At 46.8% G+C, this 13639-nt stretch overlaps 1 protein-coding gene across 3 annotated transcripts in view; it reads left to right on the forward strand.

The window, feature by feature from the left end:
• HID1 (HID1 domain containing) overlaps nucleotides 1-9871 on the forward strand; it is a 45116-nt gene extending 35245 nt beyond the window's left edge. For 2 of the 3 annotated variants that reach the window (XM_050919102.1, XM_050919104.1), the window contains 6 exons: nucleotides 416-643; nucleotides 1892-2058; nucleotides 5760-5840; nucleotides 6310-6401; nucleotides 6855-7013; nucleotides 7517-9871. In XM_050919102.1, coding sequence (XP_050775059.1) covers nucleotides 416-643; nucleotides 1892-2058; nucleotides 5760-5840; nucleotides 6310-6401; nucleotides 6855-7013; nucleotides 7517-7580 — 791 coding nt within the window. In that variant the 3' untranslated portion in view covers nucleotides 7581-9871. The remainder of the gene's footprint in view (nucleotides 1-415; nucleotides 644-1891; nucleotides 2059-5759; nucleotides 5841-6309; nucleotides 6402-6854; nucleotides 7014-7516) is intronic. The other variant, XM_050919103.1, reaches the window with a different exon arrangement.
• Nucleotides 9872-13639: the final 3768 nt, after the last annotated feature.

Genomic DNA, 13639 nt, shown 5'->3' on the forward strand with positions numbered 1-13639 from the left:
AGCTCAGAATGCCCCCGCCTCTGCCCACGGTGGCTGGGGGCTCCAGGTGCCCCTCACTAGCTGACAGCTCTGCTCCCACCACCCTGGGGCTGAAGCTAAAAATGTCATGGAGGTCTCTGGAAGTCACCGAATCCATGATTTCCATGACATAACCTTATAATTAATCATAGTGTCTTCCAGCCTAGACAGGATCTGAATTTCTCAGATCTTTGTGTCACAAAGGGTGCAAGTCCAGTTTTCTTCTTTTGCAGGTTGCCTTTATTGGTGGAGGTGAGGCTTTCTGAACTGCCAGGTGCCCTGCTAATGCACGTTAGGTTACTGTGTTCCCTTTGAGATGCCCAGATTCCTGGTGGTAGATCATGTTAGAGATCTTGGAACCTTTTCTCTCTGCTCATTTTGTTGCTGTGATTCCCAGGGAACTCCAACTTGGTCTACGCCATCATCCGCAAGCGGAATGTGTTTCACCAGCTGGCCAACTTGCCCACGGATGCTCAGTCCATCCAGAAAGCTCTGCAGCGCAAGAAAAAGACTCCAGAGCCCATTTCTCGCACCAACTCCCAAGATGGGCTCTCCATGGAAGGGTCCCGCCCTGCTGCTCCTGCTGAGCCAGGGACACTGAAGACTAGTCTGGTGGCAACTCCAGGTCAGCCTCTGCTCACTTTTACAGTGGGGGTTTGGTGAGGAGGGTCTAGAGGCCTTCTCTGCAAGATGTGGCCAGGACTCAGCCTTTGCCTGGGTTTTGGGAAAGTCTAAGGGCTTGTCTATGGGAGAAAGTTGCACCAGTGTAACTATATTGATTTAAAAATGATTAACATCTGCTCAATGTGCAGCGGCAGTCAAAAAAGCTAAGAGAATGTTGGGAATCATCATGAAAGGGATAGATAAGACAGAAAATATTGTATTGCCTTTATATAAATTAATGGTACGCCCCCGTCTTAAATACTGCAATCAAATGTGGTCTCCCCATCTCAGACAAGAGATATTGGAATCTGAAAAGGTTCAGAAAGGGGAAACAAAACTGATTAGGGGTATGGAACAGCTTCCATATGAGGAGAGATTAATAAGACTGGGACTTTTCAGCTAGGAAAAGAGAGGACAAAGGGGGATATGATAGAGGTCTATATAATCATGACTAGTGTGGAGGAAGTAAATAAGGAAGTGGTATTGAAATTAATAGGCAGCAGATTTAAAACAAACAAAAGGAAGTATTTCTTCACACAATGCACAGACAACCAGTGGAACTCCTTGCCAGAGGATGTTGTGAAGGCCAAGACTATAACAGGGTTCAATAAAGCACTAGATAAGTTCATGGAGGATAGCTCCGTCAATGGCTATTAGCCAGGATGGGCAGGGATGGTGTCCCTAGCCTCTGTTTGTCAGAAGCTGGGAATGGGCAACAGGGGATGGATCACTTGATGATTACCTGTTCTGTTCATTTCTTCTGGGGCACCTGGCATTGGCCACTGTCGGTAGACAGGATACTGGGCTAGGTGGACCTTTGGTCTGACTCAGTATGGCCGTTCTTATGTTCTAATGGGGCAGAAAGCTGTGGGCACACTTTTCTCAGGGTAAGAGTGGCTCGATGCAGTTTAGCCTAATTCACTTAGGAACGGGTTTAACTAAACTGAAATAAGCCACTCTTAGGCTGAATGGAGGCTCCACACAGCTTTGGGCCTCAGTTTATCGATTTGGATTCACGCCTAATGTTATACCAGTGACTCTTGCTCCTGTAGACACAGTCACTCCTTTGCTATAACCCTCACCCCATATAGGTAAAGGGAGAGCATTTCAGATGGAAACAGAAATGCAGGGAATTTGTTTTTGTAGGACCTGAAGGATAGGCCACTTCAGAGCTCTTGCTTAGACTTTCTAACTCTCCCTCTGCATTCAGGAATTGACAAGCTCACAGAAAAATCGCAGGTATCAGAAGACGGAACCATGCGCTCCCTAGAGCCAGAGTCTTCACAGTCTCCTTCGGAGGGTAGCCCGGTTGCGGTCATTAGTGACACAGAGTCCTGGAGCGGGGTAAGGCCCTATGCTCCTCTCCTGCATGGAAAGGTCTGTAAAACAGCACCGAATGGGTGAAAGGCTATGAACCCCAAAGGAGAGGCCTTGACAGGATGGCCTTCATCCAAGGGATAAAGTCTATGGTCCTAAAGCAGATTGCAAAGCTGTAGAATTTAAAAACACCCGTAGCCCAAGGACATTATGGCACAGAAGCTGCCAGCCTTGCCTTCTCTCCCTACAGGGCTTAACTGAGACTTTCATCTAACGCAGCAGCAGTTCCACTGTTTGTGCTAAGGAGACACTTCAGACTCTGTGAATCTCCGTAGTGCTGGACTCCCAGGCCTTTGTCACAGAGTTGTCCTGCTACTTTCCCGTCAAGAACCACCAAGCTGCACTATTCCAGTTCCAGCAGAGCCAGTCTGCCCTTTTATTGCATGCCATTAATTCTTCAGCCAGCCCTTTCCGTGCAATACTGCAAACCCTGAGGCTCTTTCTCAGGGCACACCTCATGTGCTGTCATATGGGCCCTCTCCCTGATAGGGAAGGCATGTTTATAGACATGGCTCTGCGTAAGCACTCGTTCCTAGAACGGGAAATTCTTCTAAGTTTTGTTATAATCTTTCATTTTAGTTTTCAGAAATTTCTTGCTATTTAATTTTATCCTGGCGTCCTGCCCCCTGGGGGTGTGAGGCACTATGGGGGGTGAGGTGTAGAGCAAACGGCCCCACACTCATGCTGTAGTGGCAGTTCCTGTCCTGCAGGGCTGGGGCTGCCTCCCCACTCTCGGTGGTGTGACCTGGCAGTGCCACGTTGCAGTGTCTGGAGCAGGGAGCCGGGCCCAGCCCTGCGGACAGGAGCTGCTGCAGTGGAACTTTTGTTTTATGTCATTTGAATAGTTTTTCATTTTATTTTGTGTTGTTTTGCATTTGAGAAAAACATGATTCTCCTATTCATGGTCCACCATGGTGTTTTGCTTCCCTATGGACATTGCACCTCTGGCAACTGGAGGGCAAGACTATCCTTTGTGCAATATGTGACCTTTCTCCAGCTTCTCCTCTGGGTTCCCTGAGCCTTGTTTGGAATGACTGGTCAATCGCACCAATATAAATTCACCCAGTGTAGAACAGAAGTGGGCAGCGAGCAGCGGTTTGGTTTGGTATGTATGTGTTGCAGTGAAATTAGTATTTGTATTAGTACCTAAGAGCCCTAGTCACGGACCAGTAGCCCTGGATTGTCTCAGCATTGCAATGTGCAGGCTGCTCTTTCAAACACAGGCAATCTCTTCTTGGAGTGAAGTTGTCAAGGCTGATCTCAGCTCTCCTTTAAAACAAATCCAGTTTCTTCCCTTTTCCCTTCAGAAATGTAAACTGCTTTCTCGGTCTGAAACTTTGTCACAGATTTCTCTTAAAGATCACCGGTTATTCATGGCCCTTGTCCCCTCATCCCCGTGCCTGCTTGAGACGGGACTTTGAGATGTGTGAAACCTTCCAACATGGGCACCTTGATGGTTGCATAGGACCCAGTCCAATGACCACCATGGGGAGCTCTGGCTAGGCTGCTGCTTATTTGCACTTGGGCTGCCACAAATTCCCTTTCCCCCTTTCCCTTGCCAGCTGGATGCCTACCGCTGAACAACTCCTGCATCACAAGATTTAGCAGCTCAAAGGCGCCATTGTGGTCTAATGCACCGAGCAAGGGACCCCTTCTCCTCTAATGACTCTGTGACTTTGGTTATATACCGGCTTAGGGGGTCTGATCAAGTGTCTCATAAGGCAGGACTGGGGCCATGGAGCCCAATCTTGCAGACACCTACACATGCGGTAGCTATGTGCATACCTAAGTGTTGGCAGGACCGAGGCCAAACAGTAGACTCGATGAGATGAGCAGCAAAACCTAGGGAGTGGTGGGGTGAGGAAGGGTTGGGGTTATAACAGTACAGTCACATGGTACTTCAGTTTAGGCACATGCCTGTCTCCATGGATCCACATTGATCTAGTTGGTTCAGACCATCTAAACAACGTGAGCAGGGAACACTTGCATAAATCATGTCCCTTTTCTAAACTGGCTATTTCCACGCTCTTCCTCCTTCCACCCCCACTCCCAAGACCCTTAGCCCAGTAGTATGAAGTTCAATCTCCTGCCCACACTGACTGAGTTAAACCACTCCATTGAGCTTACTGCAATGATCTCCTCTTATCAGTGGGAACCATCTCGAAAGCATCTTTGTTTAACATATTGCAGCATAATTCCATCCAACGTCCCCTAAACATGTCAGCAGCAAGTCAGCTGCTAGGCAATGGCGGGAAGTGGGGAAGGACAATGAGAGAGAGAGAGAGAAAGAGGAAGGGGGCCTGGGCAGGTCTGCTAAAAAAGGTATTTTTATGAATTTATTTTTAGAAGCTTGATTGAAACAGGATACTGAAGCTGAACCATAAGGATGTTATAACTGCAAACATTGCAAAACTGCCTTATCATTCAGATGTTGAATAGACCAGGATAAATAGAATTCCAGAGAATTGAGTTTTCCTCGACTTGTTTTCCTGACCCTCCTGATGCCCTAAGCCTATAAGGTGTGGTGCTGGTTTTGGCCCCGAGTCACCAGGTTATTTAAGTAAGTACCTGTCTTTAAGCACAGGAGTAGTTCAATCAGAGTCAGCAGGACAAATCTAGGCTTTCATCTGCTAGGGTTTTGTGGAATAAGCTGTGTGCATGATCACACCTCTGTGGAGGATCAGTGACATTCCCTCTGCAGCAGAAGCGAGCCTTTCCTAAGTACCAGCACTTCTGGGATTCTGGTTGTGAAGATGACCTGCAGGAACCCACGCAGAGCTGGCTTACTGCCTCTGCGAGTATAGATGAGACAATGACCTTAGGAAGTGAGAACTGGTTTCATTAAACTCAATGGGGAGTGTTGACGCTTGGGCTCTTTTTTACCCTGTACAAAGAAGGTCTGAAATGATTTTATCAAGGGGGTATTTTACCAGCTTTTTGAATGAGAGATATTCTGGTCTAGTCTTCTAGGAAAACATGGCAGACTCTTGAGTGACCACAGAACTAGGAGGATTATGACAGCACTAGTCTCAAGGGTATAAAACTAGAGTAGTTGAGAGGGGAAGAGATTTGTAATCAGACTATTTAAAATGCTTTGGCCAAGGCTCTCAAAAGTGACTAGTGATTTTTAGGGCCTGTGTTTTGGTTTCTCTCTGAGGACACCGTAAAGAGGCCTGGCTTGTTTTTCACAAAGGGCTGCTAACTCAGTCTCAGAAAATTGGGCCCTGTTAAGGTGTTTCAAGTTGGGCAGCAACAAATGGTGACACCCCCAAATCGCTAGTTGCTTTGGAAAGCTTTGGCTTCTCTTTTGTTTGTTTAATCCCTGTATGACTCAGACCTTCTTTCCATATTAGAAAGAAGCAAAACACAGGCCCAAACTCACTTTCCCCCTCATATAGGTTCCCGTATCTATTCCAGTGCTCATGGGCTTAGCAGCAACTTCAAGGTTTGTGTCCAGAGTTGTAACCTTGCCACTTCCTCAATTTCACCCCTGGCTAATCTCTCTTTGAACCCAGGCTAGTGCATTAGACCGAACAGTGGGTAATGAAATGCTGATGGTGGTACCTTTTCCCGGAGGACCTGGCCAGACTGCTTTGCATAGTGATTCTCCAGGGTGGCCAGGAGGAAGAGATGGTGTTCAGCAGAAAACCAATACTGCTAACTATTCCATGCTCATACTGACTCTGATTATATATTAATAGGAGGCATCGCAGCCCAAAAGAGATCGAAGGCGTCTGTCCAGTGCATCCTTGAGCGGGCAGTGGATGCCAACTTCTGACTGGGTGAGAGGAGCTGGCATGGGGAAATGCCCAAGGAAGGGGATTGTGATTGGGATTGGGATAGAACTCCTGTTTCTAAAGCTGGGATGTCCCAGCTGCGCTGAGGATACTGCTGCAGATGAATCTCTCTGCAGAGATTTCCACTGATTTGGGGCCTGATCCAAAGTCAGGGGAATGACTCCCATAGAGTGAACTTTAGGTCAGGCTGTTGGTGCATATCCAGGCTTCTGTACTAATGTGATAGGCCTTAGAGAGAGACCCTAAGTGTGGACACATCCCTCTTCAGGGATTCCCACTGACTTGCTGTTTATCCCACTAGTTACACATCCCTCTTCAGGGACTTCCAAATCTGAATACTCAACATACTGTAAGCAGAGATACTTGAAATGCTAAGCACTAACATAACCTGTGAGCTGTTCAGACCCTTCTCCATGGGGCACTGATCTCCTCGTTGGGGGGTTTTCACCCACAGGTGCTGTCTTGGAAATCGAAGCTGCCTCTGCAGACAATCATGCGGCTCTTACAGGTGCTAGTTCCCCAGGTGGAGAAGATCTGCATTGATAAGTAAGTGTGTTGTGTTATGTAATAATTGGGAGGCTGCAGGGGTTTGACTGGAGGTTGATTGTGAGAGGCTAAAGGCTATGATGTCGTCTGGGAGACAATCTAGGATTTAACCAGGGATGGACTTGAGTGTATGCTTAAAGCCAGGAAATCAGGCCACTAATTCAAGTTCATGTATTTCTTTACTCTGGTGGTACATTCAGCTAGATTTCAACTCCAGCAGATACCAGGTGCTAGAGCTCTCCCCAAGCTTACTGTTTATCTCGTCATTTACACGATCTCCTCTTTTCAGTGGGAGCAGTTCAGAAGTCAAGTCCATGATGTGTGTGTGTGTGTGTGTATCTGTTCATGCATGATGTGTATGTGTTTGCCTGGGTCAGTACTTTCTGCTGCAGCAAATTTTACAAATGGCAATTGACGATGTCCTGAATGCTCACGTTCTCGCTCTCTCTGCAGGGGCCTCACAGATGAATCTGAAATCCTCAAGTTCTTGCAGCATGGCACTCTAGTGGGACTGTTACCTGTCCCTCACCCCATCCTGATCCGCAAGTACCAGGCTAACTTGGGCACTGCCATGTGGTTCCGAACCTACATGTGGGGAGTTATTTATTTAAGGTAAACCAGCTAGATGAGTTCTTAGCCCATGTTTTCCTAGCACTAGCAAGGTTTCGGTGCAAATCCCTAGCCTGTAGAGCAGCCAGCCCTAGACACTCCCTCCCTTAGCTGGTGTAGAGTGTTGGGAGAACTTGCAGCTACTCTATGACTTTGCCTTTTCCAACAGCGGGTGCTGTAGGGAATAGCGTAGACACGCTGGCAGTGGGAGAGCACAACTGCTCCAATGCCTGCATCTCCAAGCAGGAGGTGTTGCAGGGAAATGATGGAGGAGTGCTGCCTGCCTGGGGTCTTGCAGCTCCTCCTGTCCCTGCCTCTGCTCACAGGAGGAGCTGCAGGGCATTGGGCCAGGAGCGCCTGCTTTGCGGGAGCTCACAGCTGTTGCATTCCCCTCTTTGCCAAGCGGTAAATGTCTCAGTTCTTGTTATCCCAGCTGGCAAGATTTGAGTGCCATTAACATTTGCTTACTTCATAGTAAGTGACGTGACCGTCTTTTTCTCTTCCAGGAATGTGGATCCCCCCATCTGGTATGACACGGATGTGAAGCTATTTGAAATTCAGCGAGTCTAAGATGAAAGAAGGCACTTACCTCTGATAAGAGAGAAACACTGGAAACAAGGACCTCGCTGTGCATTGCTCCATCACAGCTATTCCTGCATTTCACAGCTAGCTGAGAGACCAAAGGGACAATCACTTCCATTTACCTACCTGTCATTTTAAGCTTTAATCAGGATCTGTGCAGAGATACCGGCCCCTAAGCCCGCCTCCCTTCCTATCCCTCCCCAGGATCCCTGAGTAAAAGATGCCTAAGAAGTGTCCATTGTGGTTGTTGCACTGGAAACCAGACCATTCTTAGCTCTTCTGTCGTTCTCTCACTCCTGGCTTCGATCTGGAGACAAACCTGAACCTGACCAGCTGGAGGCTATGACCTCCGCTCCCTCACCCCCTGGTCAGATTCAGCATTTGATTAAAAGACTCTGAATGTAATGAGTTAAACTGGGTCAGCGAGGGAAGCAACTGCTGCTGTGGGAGGTGCGTGGTTTTCTTTTTATTGTAGAAATACATCGTTTTTGTGGTTCTTTCCAAAGAATTTATTCCAAGACTCCATCAGGTTGCAGGTCATCTTGCTGCTGCCTCTCCTCACTATCCATAGCAGGGCTGGAGGATCTTTTTTTTACCAGCTGAATGAAAAGGGAATGCTAAAGGGAATCTATTTGTTCATCCACTTCATGTCTGTGTTTTGAGTCCCTCTTTCCTTCCCATTTGGTTGCTGTAAACCAATGCTTCAATGCAAAGTCCAAAGCTCGGCCCTTTCCCCTTCTTCCCCACTCTGTCACTCACTGCCCTGGAGGTTTGCAGACCTGGAATGATGCTGTGCCCTTAGAGATGGGCTCTTTAAATGACCAGAGTGTGTGTGTCTAAAGCCACTTTGAATACCTTCCTCAGGCTAAGGGGGTCAGTGCAAAGGCTGAGAGGAAAGGCCTGGACCCGGAGGCATCAGCAGGCTTTTCCTTGCAAGGAGAAAGGAACAGTTTGTGTCACCCTCCAGCAGCCGTTTCCCGTTTATTGAAGGAAATTGAAGGCACCATCTCCAGCCTTGGAAAAAGCGATATCCCACCTTCCTTGCTGGGCATGTTGTCACGGCATGTGGGGAATGGTGGAAGGGATCAATTGTGCATTGCTTTTTCAGGGCAAGGGGTTGAAGGAAGGTCTCAGGGAAGTCTTAAGCAGCATGTTGAAGGCAGCAGGAGAAAACTGGCTAGACACTGGTGGGAGTGACCGCTGGGGTGAAGTTGGATCCTTCAGAAGGCCTTGATGGCTTCTGGTTTAAAAAAGCTAGACTGTATTGGATCCCAGGCATGGTATGTGTGGGAACCTATGGTTTGCAGGGATATTGGGAGATCATCTGCCTCAGTCACAAGATATTGTGGTGCCATGCTTGATGCAGCAGTGCAGGGTTGCAGTTCTGTAGATTAAGACATGAGCCAGAGGTGTTTCTGTTCCCCTGGAAGGTCCTCGTGTTGCAGACGTGGACCACAGGAAAAGGGGGATCCTCTCATCGACCAAGTTCTAACTCCTACTGCTTAGTCCTTAATGTTTCATTCTGCAGACTGCCAAGGACAGCCATTCTTGATCCCTAGCTTTAGAACCACTGCTGTAGATGACTCCATGTAAACCATTCTCCTTACCCGTATGCAGAGGGCAGCTGTGTTATGGGGTCAGCCACCCTGTAGTTCTTCCCCTTACGAGGAGGTCCATGCTGTGGTATGGGCAGCCACTGGGAAGTAGCCCTCTGTCTGGTTTAATTTGGGTAGCTCACTGATTTAGTATCAAAGCAGTCCCCCTCCTGTGGTGCTGGAACAGGACTAAAGCCCCAAGCCCAGTTTGGTACTGGAATATAGCCTGGAATATCCTTGATAGGGATAGATGAAGGAAACCTTTTTTCTCTCCACTCCCAATGCATTTTGTCATCATTTCCATCCTCCACCTCCCCCATCTGTATACAGACATTTACAGATTGAAGTCTATATTTTGCTTGGAATATCTCTCATTGGAAGAATGTGATTGATGGAGCCCTGGTAATGGGCCGACATTTGATTGTACCGCACCTGCACCTCACAGCTGGACAAGGGACTTCTTGTGTCCCAGATGCTTGCTTTTCCCCTGCCCCTGTCATGCACACTGGTTTTGTGGTATCTTCCGTCCTTTCAGTTTGCTTTGTGTATCTTCTATTCCTTTGTGAATTCCTCTGCAGTTTTATGTTCCTTGATGTTTCAAGTTCAGTCTTTGTTCCATGAAAATCAAATTGCACTGTAAACTATTTGCTCACCTATAGAGATATAAAAATTATCTTAAACATGGCACCTGCTTTGACTCTGTCTGTCCCAGAGAGGTTTATCATCTTGTTTGTGTTACTTCTGGGGGCCTATTGCATGATTTATGTGACTGGAGGATATGGTATCCTGGTTTCCTTTGCAATGGGTGGCTTACCACCTCATTATCTCTGGTAAACTTACCTGACCTGTGCATTCGTGGCCTTTGATATGCTGCGAGTAGAGCCTGTTAAAATGACTGAGGCCAAGGGCTTCACAGGATTCCAACAAAGGATTGGATACTTATATGAATAATGAGTACATAGAATTAATGAAATATAGGGCTAGAAAGGACCTTGAGATATCAAGTCCAGTCTGCTGTACTGAGCCAGGATCCAGTAAACCTAGACCGGGATAGGCAACCTTTGGCATGCGTGCCGATTTTCAGTGGCACTCACACTGCCCAGGTCCTGGCCACCGGTCTGGGAGGCTCTGCATTTCAATTTAATTTTAAATGAAGCTTCTTAAGAATTTTAAAAACCTTATTTACTTTACATACAACAATAGTTTAGTTATATATTATAGACTTATAGAAATAGACCTTCTAAAAATGTTAAAATGTATTACTGGCATGCGAAACCTTAAATTAGAGTGAATAAATGAAGACTCGGCACAGCACTTCTGAAAGGTTGCCGACCCTTGACCTAGACTAGTCCTGACAAGTGTTTATCTAACTTGCTCTTAAAAACCTCCAATGATGGGGATTCCACAGCCTTCCTTGGAAGCCTGTTCCAAAGCTTAACTACTCTTATAGTTAGAATTTTTTCCCTAATGTTTAACCTAAATCTCCTTTGCTGCAGATTAATTCTTCTTGACCTACTTTCAGTGGACATGGAGAACAATTGATCACTGTTCTCTTTGTAACAGCCCATTACATATTTGAAGACTTATCAGGTCCCCTTTCAGTTTTCTTTTCTCAGGACTAAAGATGCCCAGTTTTTTTTAATGGTTCTTCGTAGGTCAGGTTTTCTAAACCTTCTATCATTGTAGCTCTCCACTGAATTCTCTCCAATTTGTCCATATATTTCTTAAATTGTGGCACCCAGAACTGGACACAGTACTCCAGCAGAAGCCTCACCAGTGCTGAGTAGACCAGGACAGTTACTTCCTGTGTCTTACATACGACACTCCATTTAATACATCCCAGAAAGATATTAGCCTTTTTCACAACTGCATCACAGTGTTGACTTGTATTCAATTTGTGATCCACTGTAAAGCCCCGGATCCTTTCCAGCTAGAGTTTTGATTTTTGTTGTTCTATCTAATTTGGGGGATATAAATTCTGTGCCTCAGGGCTTGACAAACTATCTATGGTTAGAGAGAAACCTCCTCTCTGGGCAGGGTATTCCAGCATTGTCCATTATGGGGTTTCTTGTACCTTCTGAAGCAGTTGATGCTGGCCTCTGTCAGATGCAGGATACTGGTGTAGCTGGACCATTAGTCCAATCTGGTCTGGCAGTTCCTGTGTTCCAGAGCTGATTAGTTATTGGCCTCTTTATCACTGGTCAGTGAGATTTCATAGGTAAGTTCATGATGTTGCCACAAGAGACTACATCCGAGTTTCCTCCTCATGCTCTGTGTGCATATAGCGTGCATCTACGCTGCTAACTCCACCATAGCAGCGACCCTCAGACTCGGTTTACGGGTCTTGTGCTACGACACTAAAAATAGCTACTTACAAGTTCCCACTTGCGCTTTGAGGGGGATGCATCTCAGAGCCCAAGCTCCAACCTGAGCAGGAACATCTACAGAACATAGTGTGAGCCCCGTGAGCCTGAGCCTGAGTCTGTAGACGTGGGCTCTGAGACTCGTTGCCACGGGTGTGTTTTTGCTGTGTAGACATGCCTGCAAAGTGCTAGTATTTGCATCTCAAGTGTTAGGCCTCCAGAACTCCCTGATCAGCTAGGCCCTATCAACTCAAGCGTGACTTTCTCAAGCAATTTTCCTCTTCCCCACGCGCATACATCATTCATTGCTCCAGTGTCTTTTGCAAACAAGGGAGAAGGTTTGAGAACTTGTTTTCATTTGAAAGGAAAGGACCTTTGGTGTGTTCCTTGGGTGAGATTCCTGGTGCAAACTGAAATGGAAGTAATAATTAACTTTATTGGTGCCTAATTTATTCAGCTGTAATTTCTCCTGACGTTTCTTGTTGACATAAGGCTTAGTAAAAGTATTTGAGGCAAAGTCCATGCTCACTTGACCTGTCTCACTTGTAACTTCCAGACTAGTTGCAGTAATTGTGATCTGTACCCGCTGGGATGCCAGTGTCAGGGGCTCTTCGGAGAGGCATTTCTGAGTGACATTAGCTCTCTCTGCCCCTGACTATGGCTTGTAGGGAGTTTTGTTTTTATACAAGGCTGCAATTCTGAGAATCCAAGCTCTGAACCTAGCCAAACCTTTCTTCAGACTGATTTATGTTGGATGGGAGCAGTAAAGGTAGTGGTATTTGCACTTTAATCCATCACCCTTGGTTAAGTGACACGAAGGATTTTGATAGCAAGAAAAGATGGATTGAGTGTAAAATCGGGACCTACCCTTAAATTTTTATATAATCTTTGTACTTGGGAAGGACTGGATCCGAAGCCTGTTGCAGCAAATGGGGGGCTTTCCATTAATTTCAGTGGACTTTAGCTCCCAGGCTCTGTGAGCAAAGGGTGAAACAAAGACTGCAACAGCAAAACGTGACTGTTCAAATTGTCTTTATTTCTATTCACTGAGATCAGTGGGCACTCGGTCATGAGGCCCACCCCTAGCCTCTGCATTCCAGTTCCCCACCTAAGCACCTTTGGTAAATCAAACACCTGATGTGTTTCTCATCAAACACAGTGTGTTAGTCTATCAGGTGCCACAGGACTCTGCTGCAAACACAGTGTGGTGCATTTTTACTCCCGGATTTGCACGCAGGTTAATGCACATTGCTACGTCCTGTACAGACTGTGGAAAGCACAAGAGGGGGGAGGGGTCACAGTAGAATTATTAGCAGCTTATTTTAGGGTTTTCTTAAATTCCAAGGCTAGAAGGGAGCGTTGTGATCATCTAGTCTGACCTCCTGTGTACCACAGGCCAGGGCACTTCCCCTAGCCAGGCTTTCAAAACGGCAGGCAATGGCGTGATCTTCACTAGCGCAAAAGGAAGAGCTGATTCCATTTCATGAGAGAACAAGAAACGCACTCGATAAAAAGCAGGAATGAGGAATGTCAAGTATAAGCTAAGTGGTAACTATAACGCTTCTCTAGCGCGTTCCACCAGCGGCGCTCCGAATGCCTGTCAGAACCTTCACTGAGCCCAGTTAAATGGGATAAGTGGTTTCATTCCCATTCTACAGATGGGGACATAGAGGCACAGAGCTTTTTCATGGCCTGATGTCCAGAGATGCTGAGTGCCCATAGCTTCCTTTGACTTCAATTAGAGTTATGGGTGCTCAGCACTTCTGAAAATTGATCCCAGAGGCCCAGATCCCCCAGGGTATTCAGGCGCAGCACAGCCTTTGTGCTCCAGCTGTGCCACTGTAGCACTTCTGCGTAGACACTCGTACAGTGACGGGAGGGGTTCTCCAGTTGCTGTAATTAATCTGCCTCCCTGAGAGGCGGTCGCTAGGTCAACGGAAGAATTCTTCCATCCGCTTAATGTGGTCTACATCGGGGTTAGGTCGGCAACGAAAAATCCCCATCCCCGAGAGATGTAGCTGTGCCACTATACGTTTCCTGTGTAGACCAGCCCGAAGTCTCAATGAATTCAATGAGAGTATGGCCAGGT

This window comes from Gopherus flavomarginatus, chromosome 12 (assembly GCF_025201925.1).
Source record: "Gopherus flavomarginatus isolate rGopFla2 chromosome 12, rGopFla2.mat.asm, whole genome shotgun sequence".
NCBI lineage: Eukaryota > Metazoa > Chordata > Testudines > Testudinidae > Gopherus > Gopherus flavomarginatus.